Consider the following 24537-nt stretch of genomic DNA (forward strand, 5'->3'; position numbering starts at 1 on the left):
TGTTGTCAAGATAAGGTGCACTTTGTGCAGTATCTGAAAAACGGGGTCGAATGTGATCGAGCAATTGATACGATATGTGTTTCTCAAATTATAGATAGTCTCTCTGGTATGTTACTAGTAAATTATGTTTTGATTTATTTTGCTTCTCATTTTTTTTTGAATCAAGTTGTTAAACGTTCGTTTACACATGAAATTGAAATTTTAATTTATCCATTTATCTAATGAATTATTTCTTCTCTAGTACAATGTTTTTGGTATAGTATACAGATTTACATCATACATTTCTGGATTCTGGATGTAGAACCTATTAACGGTTTTTAGCCGAACCTTCAGGTATTCCCTTAAGCTGAATGGTTCCAGCTAATGTTTAGGAGTTCCTGTTGTTTCGAAAGGTACATCGTGTCGAAATGTGATTACTAATAAACTCCTATACATGCTCAAACACCAATTATATTATTGGTCATCGCATATTGATCTTACTGCCGATACAGGAGCACATTTTGTAATCCTTTGGCCGTGACTCCCCAAAAAGCCTTCTGATATAGCGTACCTAAGTGTGTATTTTCATTTTTTTTTTTGATGATGTGTGCATTCGGAAACACATAAACGATATCGGTGAGCTAGGCGCGAAAGATAGCGAGTTATCAGCCCAGCCCAGGTGACACAGAGCCGGTGGACATGTGTATAATTAAATTTCGTAGCGGGGTGCAGATTTTAGCAAGAACCAAGAAGCTCCCGAGTTGCAGTTAGACGAATCGTTCCGTACAAGCAACATTACGCGAAGGTGTCTCGATTGGCAGTGGTCTCGAATTGTGCCGTCTGTAAATACTATAACTATAAGCAATCATGACTGGTAAGTGTGCAATCGAACTGTTACAAGTGATTATACATCGAGTGTTTGATATTGGATGGCTTTTTTTTTTATCTTGATGATAGTAGGTAGTTGGTATCGATACATGTGGGCGTTAAGTAAACTGAACTTATATGAAATTGCATTGCCACACACATGTAAGTTTTTCCATGCATGATATAGATCCGTTGGTCGAGCCAATCAGAATAGTGCTTTTTTATGATCGGTACTTGTCATGAAAATTACTGATTAGAGTTATCGTGGACTAATAAATCATTGCGTGATTAGCTATCTGCAAGTGCAATGTGAAAAGAGAAACAGCATTGTGGCTCTTCTGTGGTTGTTGAAAAAAAAATCTACTGTTTTGCTACAAAAACGATTCTAATGTTTGAATGTTTCAAAAATGACAACATTCATATTTATAAAATAAATGAGTTGCATCACCGGCAAAATAAAATGCCCACTGGCTTGTAATTACGCTAATTGGCAAACATCGTTTGTGAATACGGGAAATTCTTTCGGTAAAAGATTTGTACATCAAATTTAACACATGATCTCTGTGATACAAACCGAAAAAGTTCTTATTTTTGAGTAAAATTTAGATTTTTACAAAAACGAAACAGAAGTGTCTAAACGTTATGTGTCAAAATGAAGTGCCCACATGGCGTTTCCTTAACGTAGCAATATTTTACTCTTACTTGTCCAAAGTTTTTCATGAGGTGTTTTGTTATAACTTAGAGGGATTATTAGTCCCAAATGTACTTCAACCGGTAATACTGGGAAAATTAGCGAATAAAACATGTCTGATCAGTCTTGTCAGTGGCGCAATCAGGGAGGGGATTTGGGGGTCAATTTGTGAAACTCAGCAGTAACTTAATTTCATTCTTTTCAGCAATGTTTACAGTTACGTCTTCAAAGTTATGTTTTTTTTCAAATTCGTAAACTCCTGAAAAGTTCAATAAAAAAAGGTCATATATTACAAAAAAATAAAATAAAAAAGGTCAAACATAAAGAAAATTTTGTCAACATTGCACTACTACGGAGGCAATTGGATTGGTCTATTGTACCTCGATAATATGAGACATGTTTTATCTTCCATATATACGTCTTTCAACAGCAGGCTTGATAATACTCCTCAACATCACCTGAGTTCGGTAGCATGCTCTAGAGCATCTTGCTGTCTTTGCCTCTTTGTGAGAGAGCGAAAAAATACTAGCAGATAGGCAACGAAAAATAAGCGAGGAAGATGCGACACAAAACACAACGTTGAACAATTCCAACCAAAAAGAGTGCCATCACAGCTACGCGAGGCCTGTTTTGTTCAGACCCGTCTGCTCAAGAGCAGTGTTGTGAAAAACTCAATTTCTCATAACTCACGGTTGAGATTTTTCATGCGTGAGTTGTCAATCACGGAACTCAACAGTCAAAAAATCATGGATGAGTTGACTCACCTTTTTGACTCATTGTCTCGTATTTCCACAGTTTACTCACACGCGGCAATAATTTCTTGTTAGTCTTTTAAAAATATAGTAATCCTTTCTACCGTAAACAACATTCGAGTTTCACGAGTTTTTGACGGGTCTTGCGACTGAATCATTTCTTACGGTTTGAGTTGATTGAGTGATTTTGCATCAAAATTGCAAGCGTAAGATTTGCGAAGCAGATCTCTAATGAGTTTACTCTCATGGGAGAGCCTATTGATTGAGATTTGAGAGTGAGTCTATCAACACTGCTCAAGAGTTCTTTTGAAGAGGGAGTAAGCGTGAGCATAGAAGCAAGAGAGAAAGTGTAGGTACCAGAAAAAATCCGAGATTTCGATGCACTTTCACTCGAATCGTTTGAGGATAAATGTTGTGAATTTTGAGTTTATTTTTTACTCCTCAGAAATACCTCGAGGAGTTTCTAGCTATATTGAAGCAAAAGTAACCATCCCTATTACAACTGCTACTCAAAATCCGTTCAGGCCGTCCTCCGCCCTCATATGGCATGCATGACTTTGCTGCAATGTGTTACTATCCGGTCCCGTACCCAAACCGAAAAATGCAAGATTTGCCGCCTCCATCGTCCCCATCAGCGTCGTCGTCGTCCTCGGATGGCAATGAAGTAAACCGTACACGGTCGGAATTAGTCCTCCAAGATAATCTAATCGGTAAAGCAAACTGTTTATCGCATACAGTTAATTAATACATAACATAGCTACTAGAGTGATTCAAAATATCGTTCGATGTTCTTTACAAAAATTATCTCCTCTCAATCCCTACATTGTGCAGACTCAGTTTTCATCCAAATTAGTTCCAATTTTGGAAGGGCACTCAAAAGTTGGCGTATAATCGAACGGGTGGTGTGAAGCGAAAACGATATTTTAAACCATCCTTCTTATACTTACCTCTGTTTTACTTCGTCTAGTTCTGTATCTTTTTAGTTCTCTTTTTGTGTGACTAACACTTTCCGATTAATACGGCATTCTTCACTGGCTAGTTGTATGTGAATTTGATTTTTCATTGGCATTATAGAGAAGTTGTTACACAGTATTGATCACATTTCTTTATTATCATAGGAGGCTGCTGGCAACACTGCAACATTGATGGTCCCTTCCCGACCAACATGGTTCGCGCCGGCGTGGACGCCGACGGATCGGTGATCTTCGCGGGTCGCGCCTTCCACGAGGGCGAGATGATCCCGGCCAAGGTGATTCCATCGAAGAATGCCTGCTATATCTGCTACGGTGGCGAGGAAATCATGAAGGAGGACTTCGAGGTGCTCCGCCAGGGCGATTTCGTGTGGGAATTTGCTGCGAACGGTGTCGTTCCGGATGGTGCCGTCAAGATGGGAGCCACCGTCGATGGCGAACCGCTATACATGGGCCGTGCCCTGCACTGCGGAACGCAGACTCCCGGAAAGGTGCACTCATCGCACGGCTGTCTCTATATTCCATTCGAGGGCGCCGAGATCAGCCATGCCGAGTACGAAGTTTTGTGCCTGAAGTGAAATGGGCCGTTCGAAGCATACTTTATGACGGGATTTTAAGAGATTTTCGTTTGTGAATAAATATATTTGTGTTTTTTTTTTGTGGAATTCTATAAACTAGACGAGTATTTCTCTTCTGAAGAGAAAGGGGTTTATCAATTCATTTCCATCTACACTACAGTGGCATATAATTCTTGTTACCTATATTCATGGGTAAGGGCTAAAATTGTACGTAAAATTCATTTCATATCGATTGTAAGAGACGTTTGTTAAAAAATCTGCTTGAAGGTTTTAAAATGTTGTGAATTGTTTTGCGTAAAATGTAAATATTAACTTTTTATTAGAAATGTTAGTCAAAATCCTGCATCATGTACCGTTGCCATTCTCGTGGTAATTCAATAATACCCGGCAACCTCTTCCTGATAGCACAGACCAGGTTCTATTGCGGATACATGGACCCGTGACAGAAACTGTCGCACTGGTGGCCACATTCTTTCACCACCCGACACATGTCCTGGCAGCCCACCGATCCGACCTTTTCAAAACTCATCCGGATGGTTAATCTGTAAATGATAAGAACATGTTTAAAACACAGAACCTTATGTTACATGACTCCTATCGAACCTTAAATAATATTCATATGTTCTTCGCACATCAGTTCCCAGCGTGTCGCCAATCGCCGAGTGTTCTTCCAGTCTTTGTTTAATACTTTGCCAAATTTTGCTGCACCCGCCAGCAGGTCCATGTGCCCACCATGTAGAGACCATTGCGGGCTCGTGACAGCGCTACGCAAATCCGATTGCGGAAGCCAGGAAGCCAATCGAATTCGAGTCGTTGCTGCGTACCAACGAGAGCAGGATGATTTTGGCCTCCTCACCTTGGTAGTTGTCCACCACGGTTATCCGTATCCCGTGGAGCTTCTCGTGGCCCTTACGTTCCTATGATTTTGAGGCAAAAAATGTAATGAAGCACGATTCAGGATTTGATATCTCCGGATATATGGTCTTATTGAGGTCGGACCCCTTCCCCCACTGTCCACACAAAAAAAAAAAAAAATCAAAATTAGTACAGTCATCTCTCCCTTACTCGATATTCTGTATCTCGATTTTTCCCCTAACTCGATGGAATGCGCGGTCCCTTCAATCTAGCATGCTTTGATACCTCCGTAAGTCGATACCTCTCTAACTCGATGTTCCCTAACTCGATGCTATCTGTTTCAGTTTCCCAAGTAAGTTCACCTCTCTAACTCGATATTTTCATGAAAAGTTCCAAATGTCCTCCAAACGTTAATAAATTTCATGAAATTGATTATTATGATTGAATTGCTAGTAAAATTAAAGTTTACTGCCAATTTCTGGGTGCTAAAATTTTTAATTTTTACAGATCGGTAAAAAAGTGTCACATAGGTAAATATGGAAAAATTGTAATGTTTTTCACGTTGAAATAACTATTTTGAATGTATTTTGTCAAAATAATAAAAAGTTTAATATTTGATAAATATGTGTTCTGTACCTCGATACCTCCCTAACTCGATGGTCCCTTCAATATCGAGTAAGGGAGAGTTAACTGTATATATAGGGTCGGTGTTCCCTTAGTGGACAGTCCCCTATAGTGGCACTAGTGGCTTTTTACGGCCGTTTTGCTATAAATCTTTTCAAAACATTTTTTGACATGAAGGTCAGGAGCTATTTATCTAAGTACCATTGATACACAGCTTGATTTTGTTCAAAAAATGATCGAAACTATTAATTTTGCTTAAAATTTTAGCTCCCTTGCGCCTATAGTAAACCTATTGTTCCTATTAGCACTACTGAGAGAAACTATTTTTTATTATACGAAATTGATAAATTAAGAACTTTTCTTACATCAAACGAAAGCTTTTGACACATACTTTGTGGGAAAAATATAAAAGTTTTGTTAAATTACGATTTTGATTAGTATTTTGCCAACGCCGTGATGCTGGTGCTACTATAGGAACAGAAATTAGAAATAGTGCTACTATAAGCACATGTATTCCTATAGTGGTACAAGCGATAATAAATACAAACATATGAGTTTTCAAAGTTTTCATATTTTTTCCCACAACACCAAGAGAAAAAGGTTTCAGATGATGTAAAAATAATGATGCTAGCGTTATTTTTCGATTTTATACGAATATTTGTTCTTAGCTAGGGGCTATTGGTACATCGACCCTAGTGGTCTTCGGATAAAACCCACCCTATGGACCAATGCACGCGTTCACTCGTTGACGTTTGAGCAGTGCCGTGTTATTTACGTGACCATGGAAACAAGTGAATTAGGCATCGCTCAAACGTCAAATTAGTGTACTCGTGCATTGGTCCATACCATCATAAATGACCACGTGGTTCATGAACGGCTCCTATGGACCAATGCACGTTTTCACTATTTGACGTTTGAGCGGTGCCGTGTTATTTATGTGACCATAGAAACCAGTGAATTCGGCACCGCTCAAACGTCAAATTAGTGAACTCGTACATCGGTCCATCGGTCTGAACTCGTGCACCGATCCATCAAATCTGAGCATGCCTGGGGAAAAAATAAAAAAAAATCATAGGGCCCGTTATGAAGTTACGCCCTTTTGATGGTACAAGTCCACAAATTCAAAGGAAATCTAAGGTATTTATTCGGGATTTCATAAACCGGTAATATCAGAAGAAGTATACCATTTAAACTTGGTTGAAAGTTTATTTCTTTAGTTATTTGTAACCTCTGAGAGAAGCTTTGAATGAAAAGATCGACAAAATTATGAATTTCGCCTTTCTTGAGAGGCAACCATTAAAAGCATTATATAAATAGTTAAAACAAATTAAATAAGGCATTTTTATACCATTAAGCATGTTTAAATACACAATTTAATGATTTCTCTTAGTCTCAAGAGCTATAAGGCATTACGGAGCCAATTTAGTACAACCAAATTAGTTTTATAGCACAGTTTGGTGAATTCATGTATACCGTGAAGGCCCCTAACTCTGCGCAGCTCCTAACTTTGCGCACTTTCACCAAAATCCATCAAAATCTTGTAAAATATTTAAATTTTCGTTCAAAATTAATTTCTCATATATTGCTACAATAGTAATCAATAAGGACGCGAAGAATTTTCTCGACTTTAATAAAAAATAAAATAGCTTTGAAAACATTGAAAAACGTCCAAATTGACTGCTCGTTAGCAAAAATGCTAAGGGAGTACCTCATCACTTAAGTTATTTGAAGCAAATTAAAAAGAATATATTTCAGATTTTTAGTACGTTCAGTAACTGCTAAAGTGCAACTTATTTTCTTTTCATTTTCTTATTCTTCTTATGTGCGCATAGTAAGGAACCATTTTTCAACTAAGTTCCTTACTATGCGCAGCAGTTATAAAACGTTATTTTCAAATACAATCAACCCTCTATAAGTCGATATTGAAGGGAATCGAGATATGGAATAGAAATGCTTTGGAAAATTGTTTGAGGGGATTACCTTGGTGAGGGAATATTCAAAAATGACGTCCATATTTTTTGAGATTTCTACACTCCACTCTCTCCTCCCCTGTCGCGCTTTTTACAGTACCTAATGCATGCATTGTCACATTTTTGTAGACTCCTCCTTCCCCTAACGATGGACGTCATTTTTGAATGCTCCCTAACCATGCAATAAAGTAATTTTGATTTTTGGTTTAGTTTCATGAGTCAATACCTAGTAATGGAACATCAACTCAGGAGATTTAATCGTATTTGCAATATAGAAACGCAAAAAAAACTGTTAGTGATTTGCAATATGAATCGTTCATTAATTACGTCACGCTTATACAGAGCGGCAATACTTCTTGATTGAGTAATGAACAATACATTAAGAATACGAAAAAATCATACAAATAAGGGAGATGGATCGATATACCCTCTCAGATAACATTCACATATAACAAGCCAGAACCCGGCTCTTACTTATTTTTTTTTAAACCTGGGCCCGACCCGAATCCGAGGCAAGAGTTTAATACCAAATTCGGACCCGATCCGAACCAAAGAAAATTTCGTTTATTATATTTTTTTTAGTGTGAATTCATAAACAGTTAAAGCTAGTGCTTGTACCCTTTTTATATTTTGGGTTAGATTTTAGAAAACAAAGTTAATAACATATTTTGCAAATCATATGATGATTTCGCTTATTTTGAGAGTTACATTTAATGGCATCCAATAACAGTAACTATCACGGATTGAATTATAGATAAAATTCACTTTACTTAGAAAAAAATTATGTTAAAGACATGCCAAGTTCCTCTAGGAACGTAAAGTCGTATAGAGCAAGAAAATGAAGAACAAATCAGAGTTTAAATGCTAGTAATGCTTTTAATAAAATACTTCACCCGTTATAAAGAATTTATCGAGTGCGCAGAGTTAGGAACCTCAATGCGCAGACTAAGGAGCATTGCAAAAATAAGTGCGATGAGTTAGGAACACGTACACCCTTGAGAAGTTTAAAAAAATTGCAAAGAAAATCATTACTTAGTGAAGCTTTTATATTTTTACCTTATACATAAGAGCAATAGGAATCTGCTCCCAAAATTTCAGATTGCTGTGTTTTGTTTTCAATTAATTACAGCTGATTGAAATTTGAAAATCCTTAAATGCGCAGAGTATGGGGCCTTCACGGTACTCACAATTCAATATATTTCACGTGCAACTCAATTATACATGTATTACATCGATGCGTAAGTATACTTCAAAGAATACTTTCGGACTTTGAGTTTTCGGTTATGAGCAGCAATCGGACATACTTTGTTTAATCTTTGGGCGAATGACCATAATGGTTAAAACCCAATAAAAAAAGTTTAATCTGTCAGTCTAAGTGGAATGTAACTAAATTAAGGACGTATCAGGTATCAGAAAGCCGGCTACAAATACACGTTCCCCACCAGTTGGGAAATTTGTGCCATCGCCATATTTGAGCCTATTTCATCATCTACTCGATAGGAAAGAAATGGGAAGGGAAAGATGAGAGGAAATAGAAGTGGGGTCTCTTGAAGAGGGAAGATCGCATAAGCAAAATGAGAGCATGTAGATCCATACCAAAATGGGTACGATCAGCGCCCTTGAAAGAGCACTGCAAAACGCATGAGCGTAAAGAGAGCCTATAGCTCATTACAACAGCGAGTTGAGAATAACAGAATGTCCTGAAGGTTCAGGCTTCTGAATTCAGTTTCACTTAATAAGTGTTTACCAAGTAATTGGAATCGCATTTGCGCAAAAACAGGACAATTACATATCATGTAATACGAGGTTCCATAATCGGAGTCACAACTATCACACACAAATGAATATTTGCCATATGATAGTTGAGTCAGCAGTGGCCTTTTAGCAAGACAAGACTCCCCCTTGCGATCATTCACAAACACTCAATTTTCGAATCGCTACTTGACGCAATGTGGAAAAGAGATGTCAGTTTTTGAGCATTTGATGAATCCAATTGGTAATCATTGTAGGTAGCCCATGGTTTCGTGCAGCTTCCAAAAAGGCATCGAAAGACACGTTACACAGCGCAACAAAAATGACATTTTTGCGTGTCTCAAGGATCAAATTATGTGTCTCTAGTAGATTTGGGGTTGATGCCGTTCTCAGAAATTTCCCAGCACGTCAAATTATTAGCTACAGGTCGTCAAAGTTGTATAAAACATTGGTTTTGTTGATGTTTACCTAAAATTTGAAGCATATTTTATCAAACTTTTTTGTGATCTTACCCGCCTAGCATGTAAAAGAGGACTAAAACTTTCGTTATAGATATATTTTGGTTGAAATTTCACGATTAAATTTAGATTAAACCGGTCTTTTTCAACATGCTTGCAGTCTCCATACAAAATTCTTCGTTTCTCTTATATGGCAAAATACAATATTTTTCTATACCATCAAAAAATAACTTTTCCGTTTCAAAAATATTATAAACTTTGATGATAAGTATTGTTATACACATAAAGTTTGAATTATGTGACAAATTAAGCAAATAAATTGCCTTACAAGCTGGCAAACTTGCATGCAAGTTGGCTGAAATAGTCAATTTTTGCATTTTCAACAAACAATATCTCAAAAACTAGACGTGCTATGATATTTCTGTAAACGGCAATGGATTCAGCAACCCTTAATTAAGTAAATAGAGGTATTTTGATGCTGGAGACAAAAACGTGTTCCGCAGTGTTATCGAAGGCACCCTCAATATCCAAGAAAACACCCAAGCAGGATTGCTTCTAAGCGAATGCTTTCTCGATATCGTATGCAACTTTGTGTAGTCACAGTGGAATTTCCAGATTGGTAAGCATGTTGATTCACATGAAGAGGCATCTTTGCCAAAATAATCATCACTGATGTGATCGATAATGCGTTCCAGACATTTCAGAAGAAAAGAGGTCAGATTGATTGGTCTAAAACCCTTCGCTTCTTCATACGACGCACGTCATCCTTTCGGGATAAACTAATAAATAATAAACATTGTAAAACTTCTTCATCAGAAGAAGTAAAGACACCATTAGGTAAGCGAATATCGTTCACTTGGAAATCTCTAGATTTTGCAAGGATATTGTTCAGCTGGCTAACTTTACTCAAATTGGAAACATTTGTACAAAGGTTTTTCCAGCCGGATCGTTCAGCAGATCGAAGAGCCTTCTTATAAGCCTTGCGAGTCGACTTGAACGACTCTGATCCAGCTGAACGGCGTCTGTTCCAACTAATTCTACATTGTTTCCTGCGTCTAGTCAGATAGGAGAACATGCTTCTTCAAAAGCTTCCATAATGCGTTGTTGTAGTATCAACGGCATCATACAAATCACTTGGACTTTCAATGGACGGCAGTAAAAGCTTTAGTGTGTAAAACGCATAGCACGAAACCATATAGGTGCTAATTCAAATTAAATGGCAATATATTCAAAATCCTACCCTTATTTAGCCTAAGGCTAGAGACTGAAGAAGGACAGCCGATTATCTCGGATGAACACAAGGTCACCTACGCCATTGCTCCGGTTAGCACAGGAAGGGCACAATACTGCAGAGGGAACCCAGGTACTCCACAGGCCCCGTTAGCCGTTAGGTTTTATTTAGACCCCCTATCCATTATTTCCTAGGCACGGTACGCATCACACCATCAATTATGGATCATCTGTGAGGTGGACAGATAATGTCTGAACATGGTTTTCCGGCGAAACTAACTAGGCTGATACGTGCTACGCTGGATGGTTCGAAATCAAGTGTTTGGATCGCAGACGAGGTGTCCACCTCGTTCGTGACGTTAGACGGATTGAAGCAGGGAGCACTTTCGAATTTACTGTACAACATTGCACTCGACGGTACTATTAAGAGATCTGGCGTACAGAGAAACTGCACTATAATCAAACGGTCGCACATGCTCCTTGGCTTTGCCGTCGATATAGATCTAATTGGAATCGATCGCTGGTCAGAGGAAGAGGCCTTCGTGCCTCTGAAGAGGGAGACAGCGAGGATAGGCCTGACCATTAATTCTACCAAAACGAAGTACATGATTGCAGGTAGAGATAGAGTAAGGCATGGTGGTGTAGGTGCTGAGGTAGTATTTGATGGGGATGTGTTTGAAGTTGTTGAAGAATTTGTTTACCTTGGAACATTTGTAACATGTGACAACGACGTTTCCCGCGAAGTGAGAAGACGTGTTGCGGCTGCGAATAGGGCCTTTTACGGACTACGTAACCAGTTTAGGTCCCGCAGCTTGCAAACGGAAAAAAAATCGCCCTGTATAAAGCATTGATTCTTCCGGTGGCTCTCTACGGGCACGAAGCGTGGACGTTGAAAGAGCCAGACCGGAAAGCTCTTAATGTTTTCGAGCGTAAAGTGCTGAGGACAATACTCGGTGGGAAACTCGAAAAAGGTGAGTGGCGCAGACGCATGAATCACGAGTTGTATCAAGTGTACAAAGATGCGAATATTATCAAGCGTGTAAAATACGGCAGACTTCAGTGGGCTGGTCACTTAGTGCGAATGTCGGAAGAAAGAATTGCGAAAATAACACGCTGTAACCATCAAGGTATCAAGGTAAGGTAGGTGAGGTGGACTTTTACCACCGTAACAGGAAGTCCGTAGTGTTAATTTTTTGCCAATTGAAACAAAAGCTACCGACACTACGCGGCTGTCTAGGTTGCTCGGGAAAAGGAGGTTTATATTGATGATTAACTCCGAAGCATCCAGACAAATGTTTAATCTTTCAGTGTAAGTGGTGTATGGAATAGAACTAAATTAACGACGTAGAAAGCAACGATAAAAAATTTAAGAAAATAATGAAAAGTGTGAAACATCACTATTATTTTGTTCAATGGAATTCAAAATCATAGCTCAACTTTACTGATTATAGCAGCTAGCGAGCGTTAAAATTGTACTTTATAACCCGGAATGCCCAAAGACCGATTAAACAATTCTTTCTCTGTTGTATTCATCCAGGACTCTTACCGTAAGAGTTTTACGTAATTGTGTGAAGGAAAACCTACATGCTACAATTTACTTGTCTTTGATTAATAGAGGAGGATAATTCAACTTTACAATTTACTTGTGAAAAATCTAAATGTTGTGATGTAGGGTACAAATGATCACATAAGTATTGAGAGTACCATATTTTGGGCAAGACTGCGTTACCTACTCAGCAACGGACGTTCAGTTTGTTAGACAGTACAAAATTTTCCCGGACAGCCAAGGGGACAGCTAATTGAGCTATAACAATATTTTACGAGTAAAAATAATAAAAAAAATGGCTCCATAATGTCTTATAGTCATGAGCCTAAGAATAATCAGTTAATTGTGAAAGAATTTTGCAACATGTAATATTGCAGTGTGTCATTGAAAACATTTAGAAGTGGTTAAAGATATGAGAATGTCTTATTACCCTATTTAAAATTAATGCTTTTTATACGAATGACTAAACAAACCCAGTTTGGATGGTATATTTCTTCTGTTAATAACGGTTCAAGGAAATCCTTTTAAATGCCGTAGATTCGGGCCGTACGACTTTTTCAAAATTTTGCCTAGGCATGCAAGTTAACCATACTATGTAACTGGTGAGCTCAGATTTGGTGGAGATTTTTTCTGACGATAACTGTCTGGGGAACACCGTGACACCACGTTCCAAAATGCGATACTTACCTGCACCAGCTGCAACATCTGTCCGTTGTACGCGGTCAGAATGACAATGTCTTCCGGACGATAACCCTGTGCTATCAGATACTCGCCCAGCCCGAGCACGAACTTGCACTCGTAGCTGTTCTTCTTCGACTTTTCATCATCCCGCCCGGCAACATCCTCCGGTGCGGTGTGCGTGAAAAAGAACATATTCTTCCGCATGCCTTTCACCTTCGGGCGCCCCCGCACCGAATCAGCGTCCAGCAAGGTCCAATAGATGGTCGGTCGAATCAAGTCGGCAAATTCCGGACGCATCCGGTGCTGTTCCTCCAGGCAAACCACATTCACCTGGTTTTTGATCATGCGCTCGAATAGGGAAATGTCCATCTGGTAGCGCTGGGCCAGGCCGTATACGCTTGTAGTAGGACGAAGTTGGTAGTGGTCCCCAATCAGGATGCAATGTTCAGTCCACGGGGTCAACGAAGCGACGATATGCGACTCCAGGACTTCAGCAGCTTCCTCGATCAGGACGATAGGGGATTTCAGCAGCTGTAGGAGGGTGTGGTTACGGGCGGCAAAGGTTGTTGTCATGCCGACTACGCGGATGTTCTTGACGAACTCGTAGTTCGATAGCTGGTTTAGTTCGTGGATCCGACGAGACGATTGCTGCAAGCAGTTCAAACAATGGACGATCTCTTCGCTGCTACCTTCTTTCTGTAGTTTCTCGAATTCTTCCATCTGTTTGAGATATTCTTGTTTGCTGTTGTAGTAGCAAGTTCTGAGACGTTTATCGATGAGAACGTCTTCGTTCAGCTGTTTCACGTTGTAGCTGTCGAGAAGAGCGTGTTTTGACTGGCTACCCATGCGCACGATGCTGTTACTGTAACGCAGCACCCCACTTAGGAACTGATCCAAGGCATGGTTAGTGAGACAAATCAGTAGGATTTGGTGTTCCGTGTTCGACAGTAGGGCTTGCACGATTTCCTGACCAATGAAGGTTTTCCCCGTTCCGGGTGGACCCTGGATCAGAGCAAATTTGTGTGTTAACGCCAGCTTGAACGCTTTGTACTGTGAAGGATTAAGCCCGATGGGTGATCCAGTTTCGGGCCATTCACTTGGGACTTTAACATTGTAGAGCTGCCCTTTGTGGCTGAACATAGCCCTGCGGTCCCGGGAGATGTAGTCAGGGTACTGATGCTGCGATTGTGAGTCTACAATGTAGGACTTAAAGGGAAATGTGTCCGGTTTGAGATTCTTTACCACATTGAACACGTGGTGGTAAGGCTCAAAGAATATCTCACTCTCAATCATCAGTAGTTCGCGATCGAAAATGTCATTCATGTTTTCCACTTTGATGATTTCAACGCATATGTACCCATTGGAAAGTTGCTCGCCGTCTCGGTGGCTAATGATGGCCACAATCAAATCATCGAACTGCAATCCCGACGAGAAGCAAACCATCGAACCGTGCATCAGACGCTTCGAGTTCGCCAAACCCCATTTGCTGAAGCGCATCGACTTGCCACCGCCATTAATACTACGATCAATCGGATCCAAATCGACTATGACCAGCTCCTCTTTAGCAGAGCGACGGTTCACATTGCCCGGAAGAAGTAGTTTTACGCACCCGTGGACGCGGATGTTGTCACCGTAGAATGGCATATCCGATCCACTTTTGCTGTGCGCTACGTAAGCTGCAATGCCTTCGCGAAGCGGAATCAAAAAGTCTTCCTTCAGCAGATTCAGGTGCACCTCAAGGTAGTGGTCTACCGAGGGAAACTTCCCACTTACGATGTTCGGTTTTAGGTCTGTTCCTGGACCTTTCAGATCGTCCAATGTGGGATAAATCTGAAATAGACAGACAAGTAAAAAAAATGGCGCCAGATTCTTGGAAGTTTTTTTTTATGAAAGTCTGTATAAAGCCTGTCCACGTTAAATTTCGGACACCCAAATAATGGCAGCAAAAAAAAGTTACTCATAATTCAACAAAAACAATTGTTTACTTCAGAATAAAAGAGTTATATCTACAAAATAAACAGTTGACAAGGATGTTAATCCTTCTTTCTGTAAAATTCTCGAACTTTCTGTGGTACACCCGCCATCCGTGTCCGAAATTTATCGTGGACAGGCTTTATATCTTTATTTTGTCTTAAATGTTGTCTTTTCATATTTTTAAACAAGTACTTTCCCCTCTTTGCACAACAGTCCCATGTTGGAAAACGACAAACTGAGAAAAAGACGATTGAAATGTGGAAACAATTTCGAGTCTCTATTCGGCCTAAAATGTGTTATATTTCTACATATCACTATTTGTTGAGTACACGAACATACCTAATAAATTTCTTTTGAATTCAAGTTGAAAATTTGCATAAAAATGCACAACTATAAAAACACAAGCGAGACTGTTATGTTATGTTATGGGGCCCAGATAGCCGTAGCGGTAAACGCGCAGCTATTCAGCAAGACCAAGCTGTGGGTCGTGGGTTCGAATCCCAACGGTCGAGGTTCTTTTCGGGTTGGAAATGTTCTCGACTTCCTAGGGCATAGAGTATCTTCGTACCTGCCACACGATATACACATGCAAAAATGGTCAATTGGCATAGAAAGCTCTCAGTTAATAACTGTGGAAGTGCTCATAAGAACACTAAGCTGAGAAGCAGGTTTTGTCCCAGTTGGGACGTAACGCCAGAAAGAAGAAGAAGAAGAGACTGTTATGCGAACATATACAATATAATATATCAATATAATTGCATACCAGTCCCATTATACTCATCGGCTCGTTCGACAGCTACTAAAACACTCATTGTTATTAACGCACTGGTTGTTTCATTTGCTATTTATGTTCTTTGATAATAAAAAATAGTTATTATAGTACAGTCAACTCTCTGTAACTCGATGTTAAGGCGACTATAGACGGATTCCATGTCAAATCGCTCAGTCACAGAACTCGACCATCTTCGATTTGGATTAAATTTTGCACATGTCAAAAACATGGTAGAGTAATGGCGTTTTCGGTTTTAAACCTGGGGTCAGAGCTGACCCGACTCACAATAAACGAACGAAAACGGATCCAGGTTCGAGTCAAAATCAACTGTGGCATTCCTACATTTGAAATGTCAGCCACACAGTTTCATCAAATTTAACTTCTTATAGTGCAAAAAGGCAAAATGAAGTCTCATTAGTAATCCAATGAATAATGCCGATTGCTTTCCTATACATCTTTTGTTACTAATATGTTTCTATAATAGTTAATTTTGATAATTACAAAAATGTAAACAATCTATTTTTGACAGTTGGACCCCGCTCAGGTTGGATCGCAAAAAATCGGCAGAGCGAACCTCGTTGTGTTTGGGTCGAACCTGGGGCGGATCCGGGTTCGACCCAACCCAATAAAAAAACGTTTTGACAGCTGTTAGTGCGAACCCAGGGCGAAACTAGGTTCGCCCCAGCAATAAACGAAAACGCCATAAGTGTTTTCCATAGAAAAATTGATCATTTTGACTCAAGTATAACTTTTGAAAATGGCGTATAAATTTTTGCATGCAACTTATTTGAAAAATTCTAACTCCGAAACTGTTAATTTTAGAGAAAAATGTTCTATGAAGAAGTTGTAGTAAACCATTTGGCCTTTCAGAAAAAAATATACACTGAAAAAATATTTTACTTATTTTTATAAAAAAATCAAAAATAAAACTTAAATTTTAAATTACACAAAAAACCCATTTTTAATATTTTTTAAATTTTCACCATAGACTCTTGATAGTAAACAGATGTTTGGAACAAAGTTTCATGATGGAGAAATTTTTAATAAAACATTTTTACTAAGAACAACTTATGGTCGATTTTCAAAATTTTGATTTTTTTTTGTCAAAATAAATACGTTCTGATGATGATCATCTGAAATGATTCTAAGCCATAATGATTATATAAATAATTTCTCTAGAAGTAGCCATTTTCGAATTATATGAAGTTTAATACAAAAAATATTGTTTAAATATTAAAATAGGCCATTTTCATAAGTTATTCGCGTTTGTCCATTAATAATAATACGATTTCGAGATTAAAGACCGTATTTCTTTCCACTTACTTATTTTCCTTGAAGGAGAATCGCGAATAACCAATGAAAATGGCCTAATTTAATATTTTAATAAAAAATTAATGTAGTACTAGAAGTACCCATTCTGAGCCCGACCACTATACGGACCAGGGCTGTTAAGTATCATGACCGGCTTGCGACACTGACGAAACGAGTCTTCTCACTGTCGCAAGTCGAAACTATATTTCATGTGCTCACTTCGTCAAGTCGCAATGACAGAGTTCTCACGACAGCAATTTTACTGTTGTTTTGCTATCAAAATTTGTATCTCATTTTGGAGAATTTCGGGAAGCAAATGTGCTTGAAACGTTAAGTGGATATCTTTCCTTGATTCCAAAGATATAAACAACAATTATACCAGATAATTAACTAAAAATAATCAAGTTTGCGATCCCGTCACAGGCCGTAGTGACGGAAAAATGAAAGAGAATTTAGAGAAAATCTCTGTCATTGTCTCGCCGTCCGATGACAGTGAGGTAATAAACTATGTAAAAGTCGCGCGACACCCTGTCTTGACATTGACGCTTTCCAGCCCTGATACGGACTTTGATGTGACTGTTATGCGAATATTTTCAAGATGGGACAACACAAGTGGGGTTTGTTTTTGTACAAGTTAGGAACAAAGGCTACTTTTTTAGCAGTTTTTACCGAGCTTCGGACGATGTTGAGTTGATTTATGCAAAAAACGCAAATCGGTCGAAAGTCGACATGGGACTGTTATGCGATTATGGCCAACTGATATCTTAAATATCGTTCGCAATTAAATATTTTTATGATGATTGATTTTGGAAGGACGTATTAGTAGAATATATCTCATATATGATTTTACATAAATCGAAAGTCGATTTTCGATTCCAATCTAACTTTAACCTTAGTAAGGACCTTGGGTCTTGTTGAGGCACCGTTCACTGGCAACACGGCCCAGGCGCACTATCACAGTAACATAGAACAAATCGAACAACCTTAGAAACCGAGAGATAGATAGGGAACAGAACCAAAACTAAACCTCCAATAACAGTGAATTTATTGAATCTATCATTGCCACGAAGTTGTTGCTATTAAAGTCAATATAATTTGAAAATATATTTTTTTGTCAAATCGCGCATTATAAAAAGTTGTACTTCGGCATTTAAAGCCTCAAATGTAAGTGTAGAACTATAATTATTAGACATTCTTTCATATCGATGTAGTTCTCCAGGTTGTCACCAATAGTGCACGTATTTCATCATTAGTGGGAACAAACGTATCTGAATTACTCTGACTGCATCTAATAGTAAGTTGAAATAAGTGTGAGAGAAAATTAATATTAATAATTTAATTTGTTTCAATAATTAAAGCAGAGAGGAAGGAAACCTCAGTAAAAAGAGGAAAAGGTTCTGGGATATTAAGAAAGAGAATTGGTTGAAGGAAGAAAGCTATTCATGTAAGTGAAGTAATTGTTATATGATTCTGAAAGATAATTAAATAAACAATCGTTACAGTTTTGAGCTGCTAAAACCATAAAAAAGCTGCTTCAGGAAAATAGTGACCCACCCGAACAGGTCTTTTTCGACCCATTTAAAAATTTAAATAGTACTTTTGAATTCGTTTTGCTTAACTGATTAACAATATTTTTTCATTTCTTTCAGGAAGTGGTAGGACGAAACTATCAAAGTTACTCGTATTAGCAAAGATACTCCGTTTTACGATACTTAGAACCCATACTTACACTCCAGTGCTTGACGCTGCTGCTGGGAACGCTTCCTCCCAGACCAAGCGCGTCCGATTTTACGCTGGCCTTCGCCAACACCGCCGTCAGCTCTTCCAGGAACTTTGCAATCCGTTTCTTCTCACCGAGAATTCTTCGAACATTCCCAACCACTTTGCCAACTGCGAGCAACATGTCCATCACACTAACACCCTGAACTTTGCCCTTATTTTTCTTCTTGCGGGCTTCCGCCTGATTGGTGCTCCGCTTGAAAAACATGATCAAATTGTTCCAAAAGTTCTTTTCCTTGACCAGCGCCAGGAACAGCTCCTCGTTAATCTCGAACACCGGAAGCGATGCGATTTTGTTCATAATCTTCATCGTCACCAGCATCAACTCGTCGCCGCACTTTTCCTGGCTGAATGTCTTCACAAATTGTTCCCTCTGGCTGTAGATGTCCAACAGCACCTCCCGGCTTTCGTTCTCCGACAGATTCAGCAGCTTCGAATATGGAATCTTCTGCACATAGCCGTTCCGATCCTCCGGCAGGTGGAATTTCGTTTCGGAAGTACTCGCCGCCGATTGGGCAGCAACGAACGGATCGAAATAATTGCCACCGACATCTGAAAACCGGACATACATAAGTTAAATACCTCCAACGTATCTAATGGTGCCCGCCAGACCGTTATGAAAAAAAAGTGCATCAAAGTTGAGTACAGAGTTTGATTCCTAAGGTTATTCTGCATCTCTGGATCAATTTAAAATTCCAAGGAGGAATTTCAAGGAAACTTGATTTAAAGTTTTTAGATAAAAAATTTCAAATAATTATTATTGAACAGTATCTAAAATCCTGCAAAAACGCCCCAAAACAAAGCTGAACAAGCTGTTTTCAACTTACCGTTGTTATAATTAGCAATCTGCGGCTGCAAAGTAAAGCCACGCTAAAAGTGTCTGAGTTCGATTCCCGGTCGGTTCAGGATCTTTTCGAATGTAAATTTCCTTGACTTTCCTGGGCATAAAGTATCATCGTACCTGCCACACGGATACAATATGCGAAAATGGCAACTTTGGCAAAGAAAACTCTCACTTAATAACTGTGGAAGCGCTCATAAGAACACTAAGCTGAGAAGCAGGCTCTGCCCCAGTGAGGACGTAATGCCAAGAAAAAGTGTCTTTCCAATGACTAGGTCGAAAAAAGTGACTTGGATTTTCTTAGAAGAACTTCTGTAGGAAATCTTTAGGGTAATCCCTGTAGAAATTCCTGATTAGATATTTCGAATCATAATTAAATGCAAAAACAGAAATATTAATTTTAGAGACATTTTGGTTAAAAAAAGACATTATAGTGACCTTCCATTAAAAATAGAATTCAAGTCTCTTAAAAGAAACTCGCTACCAGCCCTGAAGTTGAAAACAAATTGGCCAACTTTTTGCAGATTTTCGGTGCTATTAATTCTACTATGGATTATTTGGATTTTTTTAATAGTTTCTTAAATCAAAATTTCTTCAGATTCCTCTTAGGGATTGTTTATATAAATAATTGGTCTAGAGGTGCAGAATGGCTTCAGCAATCGAAGTCTGTATTTAATCTTGGACATTTTTTTTCTTAATAACGATCTGGCCCCGTGTTTTCACCATGAAACACTTACCGTCGAAAAACTGCTTCGGATTGGTCCGCAGCGATTCTAGAAGCAAGCTTGCAGCCGTGTCAACATCTGCTCCCGGTTCGGCCGAAGAGTCCTTTTTGATGTCAACTACAAAGTCGTCGATATCCTTGCTGAACCAATCGTCATCGTCATCGAGTGGCGGTGGCGGGGGCGGGGCTCCAGTGCTCGCCATTTTCCACGCAGTATACGATTCAAACTTCCGGTTGGCCGGTGGTCGGAACCGGCGGAAATAAGGATTATTTCGTTGCGGAGAGAAGCGAGCGTTCGTTCGGCTCCGCGGCGGAAACTAAACAAAAACAAAACAAAGACGCTGGTGAGTGCATTTTCCAGTGAGTGGACGTTTGTGTAGTGCTGCACGGTTAAATATTTTCACAGATGAGATGTGTTGAACATTGGGGACCTTCCTTAGACGAGTGGTTAGAGTCGGCGGCTTCAAAGCAAAGCCACGTGTCTGGGTTCGATTCCCGGTCGGTCCAGGATCTTTTCGTAATGAAAATTTCCTTGACTTCCCTGGGCATAGAGTGTCATCGTACCTGCAACACGGTATACGAATGCGAAACTGGCAACTTTGGCAAAGAAAGCTCTCAGTTAACAACTGTGGAAGTGCTCATAAGAACACTAATAAACAGTTTATCACATTGAAACGATCATTCAGAAACACGGGTAGTCATAGAATGACTAAATTTTAGTAATTTATGACTATTTTCTATCTGCTTCTCTTTCATTCTGCCAGGGAAGTCCGAATAATTCAATTGACAATTATTGTCAATTCGTCTGGGTTGAAGTATCGCTAAGCTTATTCAACCCAGGCGAAATGACAGTTAGTGTAAAAAATCACAGCAGAATGAAAGAGAGGCAAATAGAAAATAGTCATTAGGCGGCATCCACAAATTACGTAACGCTCTAAGGGGAGGGGGGAGTAGACCTAAGCGTTACGGCTCATACAAAAATTTGAAACTTTTCATACAAAAAGCGTTACGGAGGGGGGGGGGGGTCAAAAATTTCCAATTTTAGCGTTACGTAATAAATGGACGCCGCCTTAATGCATAAGCTCTATGTCGAATTCGTTTTTGAACCTAGGTTGGAACTGGCGCAACCCGTTCTGAATCACAGTTTCAACCCCAACCCGATTCAGGTTCGACCGAACTACAATTTGCTTGACGTTTGTTTGTTTATGTGTTGATCACCGACCCAATTCCTAAAAACGAAAACGACATTAGTAATTCTGTGACTATTTTTATTTCTGAGTGATGCGGTGAGTGCCCAATAAGAACCCTTCCAGTTATTGACCATTCCACGAACTTTTTCTAGAGAAATTATTCATGTGCTGGATACAATTTACACACCCACTAACTTAGCAGGCGTATGGCTTCAAAGCTATTGACGTTTCGGAATAATTCCCAACGGACTACCTCAAGGAGACGTCCTATCACCAACCCTATTTAATGTATACACCGTAGGACTACACAGTGCGGTGGAAGTGGACGAAGATGTAGTCCTAGTCCAGTATGCGGACGTTTTCGGATTAATCGTAAGGGCTCGAAACACAGAAACGCTCAACTCCAAATTACAAATCGCGGTGGATAACTTCACAACTCAGGCGGAAGAGCTGAACTTTGCTGTAAATCCAGACAAAACAAAGGCAGTGTTGCCACATTTTTTTCGAATCTCATCTGTGTTTTGAGTTGAAAAAATCTTTTTTATCTGTAGCCGACCTACAAAAATCTTGGTAAAAATCTGTGTTGCACAAAAATTTAAAATTTCAACTTTTTGGATCAAAAAGAACATTTGCTAACGTATGTTGGGTGTTCTTGGCATGTCAACAATTTTAAATTTGAACTTACTCTACTAAAAGTGAGAAACAGATGCACAATTGTTTCGAAGTATTTGAAATACTTACGAATTTTAGAAAATTAAACAGAGTAATGGCATTTCTTTCCACATCCATGTCCTAAAATATAACACGAGTTATAGTAAAATCTTAAAAATCTTTTTGAACTCAAAATTCTGTGATCTGTGATCACAGATATCTGTAGGCAAGAACAAGAAAAAATCTGTGTAATTAGAGATAAATCTGTGTATGTGGCATCACTGAACAAAGGTGATCCTTTTCACTATCAGTGACAGGACTATGAATGTCAAAATAAATGATGCCCCTCTGGAAACGGTAAGAAACACCCGTTACCTGGGCGTGACGATGGACCGTTACTTGAGTTTTGGGGCGCACCTACGGGAAACCCGAGTAAAAATCAACGATCGCCTAAACATGATTAAGGTGATATCCGGGATCAAATGCGGAAGCCACCCACAAGTGTTGCTGAACATTTACAAAGCGTTGATAAGGAGCGTAATGGAATATGGTTGTACCGTGACTTGGAACGCAAAGAAAACAAACAGAGAGATTTTGAAAACCGTAAACAACCAATGTTTGAGGAAAGCGACCGGCTGTACCAAAAGTACACCGCTAAATGCTCTAGCGGCGATTTCGGCTCAAGAACCGCTGGAAATGAGAATGGAGTATGCAACAGGTAGGAACATCGCACGGTGCTTTGAAAAAAGCAATATTGTCTCGGAGCAGCTGATTAGAGTGACGGAACTTGAAGCGGAAGACGAGGATAAGTTTTCCTATATGGAAAAAGTATACTACCAAAACAGATCTCTCTTCAACAAGATCATGCCAATTGTAACAATACCTGCTGAGATCAACGTTGAAATTTGCTCATCACTTGAAGGAATTGCTGGATCAAAATAAAATCTCCCTAAAGCCAAGTTGAAGCAAGCCTCACTTGGCGTAATGTATGGCAAATACAAGGATCGGGGACGTGTCTTCACCGACGCATCCAAAGAGTCGACGATATGTGGAATAGGAATCTTTATCGAAGCAACACGAATGAGGCGATCATTTCGCCTCGAACAAGAGATTAGCATCACCGCAGCAGAACTTCAGGCTCTGAAGACAGCACTTCTCCTCATTGAAGAAGGGCAACTTAGGAGTCAAGTCATCTATACTGATTCAATGACAGCTTGCCTAATGCTCGAAAATGCGCTGGATAGTAGAAAAGCAGAAACTGTTATCGCGGACATCTTGGAGTTAGCTCATCGCTGGGGAACCGCAATCCAGTGGATCCCGAGCCACGTCGAAACGCGTGGCAATGACTTGGCGGACGAACTCGCTCGTGCGGGGTTAAGACCAACATCAGCTGTATTAGAACACGAGCTGTTTACAAAGGATGTATTCAACCACCTGAAAAACCAAATGGCATGTAACACAAGGATATGGTACGAACATTATTCTGAAGAAAAAGGCAAACGATTCCACGAAATACAGGATGCATTCCAGGAAAAACCCTGGTTTCACGGGAAGAACCTAACCGGCAAAGAAGTTCGGCTGATAAACCGTTTAATGACCGGACACAACTATTCACGCTACTGGTTGGCGCGAATGAAAATTTTGGACGACGAAACATGCGATTTATGTCAGGAGGCTGAAACAGCAGACCATGTCATTATGGACTGCCCGAAATACGGCCACATCAGGATGCACTACGAATTCGACCTATCCTACAGGACACTAGTAGAAGTACTACAATCCAAGAGTATATCTCTCTACAAAGAAATTTGCAACTTTGTAAAACACTGTAAATTGGACCTGTAACGAACGCCAGTCACGGACGGATGCAGATGACACAGGGCATATAGTCAACTATGACTGACCCTCAAACGAGCTGTTCCAACGGCTCAACCAGAGCAAAGAAGAAGAAGAAGAAGAATAATTCAAAGCAGTCAAATAAATTGCATGAAAGTTTCTCAATAATAGACCATTTCCGTCAAAAAAATTTATTTGCTCATGAGCTTTCTTTCAATTTACTAGACAAACTTCTCTAAGGAACCCATATGTTTTGAAGCTCCTAACTATTGAAAAACTTAGCTTAGCTTAGCTTAGCTTAGACTGACTACACATATCAATGGTTGCTATTCCGTGATTGACCGAAGTCAGTGAAAATGCACAAAGAATCAACTAGAAGTTCAGCTGGGATAGGCCATAATCTTCTTCAGTGTGCATAATTCAGTGCCTCTATTTATACAAGGTCAATAACGGCGCCGGCCACGTCCTTGCAGTCAGGTGGGATTGAGGGAAGGAATGTTAGTGT

At 39.4% G+C, this 24537-nt stretch overlaps 2 protein-coding genes across 4 annotated transcripts; one reads left to right on the plus strand and one right to left on the minus strand.

The window, feature by feature from the left end:
• The first annotated feature begins 688 nt into the window (after positions 1-688).
• LOC5566225 (natterin-4) lies at positions 689-3937 on the plus strand. 3 transcript variants are annotated; one of them, XM_001650553.2, is made up of 3 exons: positions 689-853; positions 2814-2999; positions 3408-3899. In XM_001650553.2, the coding sequence occupies exons 1-3, from the start codon at positions 847-849 to the stop codon at positions 3836-3838; spliced, it is 624 nt and encodes a 207-aa protein (XP_001650603.2). In that variant the 5' UTR covers positions 689-846; the 3' UTR covers positions 3839-3899. The 3 variants fall into 3 exon arrangements, with proteins under 3 accessions (XP_001650603.2, XP_021696851.1, XP_021696850.1); XM_021841158.1 differs by lacking the exon at positions 689-853 and adding an exon at positions 924-1371 and having other exon boundaries at positions 3408-3937; XM_021841159.1 differs by lacking the exon at positions 2814-2999 and having other exon boundaries at positions 696-853; positions 3408-3937.
• Positions 3882-20672, minus strand: LOC5566212 (NFX1-type zinc finger-containing protein 1). Its single transcript, XM_021841157.1, has 4 exons — positions 20369-20672; positions 18741-19342; positions 12961-14784; positions 3882-4755 (listed from the first exon to the last, which is right to left on the minus strand). The coding sequence occupies exons 1-4, from the start codon at positions 20556-20558 to the stop codon at positions 4603-4605; spliced, it is 2769 nt and encodes a 922-aa protein (XP_021696849.1). The 5' UTR covers positions 20559-20672; the 3' UTR covers positions 3882-4602.
• Positions 20673-24537: the final 3865 nt, after the last annotated feature.

Source organism: Aedes aegypti, chromosome 2 (assembly GCF_002204515.2).
Source record: "Aedes aegypti strain LVP_AGWG chromosome 2, AaegL5.0 Primary Assembly, whole genome shotgun sequence".
Classification (NCBI taxonomy): Eukaryota; Metazoa; Arthropoda; class Insecta; order Diptera; family Culicidae; genus Aedes; species Aedes aegypti.

Bases quoted from the DNA above. Each gene is read 5' to 3' on its own strand.
- LOC5566225 (XM_021841158.1), top strand. From the start codon at position 1,281: ATGAGTTGCATCACCGGCAAAATAAAATGCCCACTGGCTTGTAATTAC. The intron at 1,372-2,813 runs GTAAAAGATTTG...AAATCCGTTCAG, and splicing joins GAATACGGGAAATTCTTTCG to GCCGTCCTCCGCCCTCATAT. The intron at 3,000-3,407 runs GTAAAGCAAACT...TTATTATCATAG, and splicing joins CCTCCAAGATAATCTAATCG to GAGGCTGCTGGCAACACTGC.
- LOC5566212 (XM_021841157.1), bottom strand. From the start codon at position 20,558: ATGGCGAGCACTGGAGCCCCGCCCCCGCCACCGCCACTCGATGACGAT. The intron at 14,785-18,740 runs GTAAGTATGGGT...TGTCTATTTCAG, and splicing joins GCAGCGTCAAGCACTGGAGT to ATTTATCCCACATTGGACGA. The intron at 4,756-12,960 runs GTAAGTATCGCA...TCAAAATCATAG, and splicing joins AGATGTTGCAGCTGGTGCAG to GAACGTAAGGGCCACGAGAA.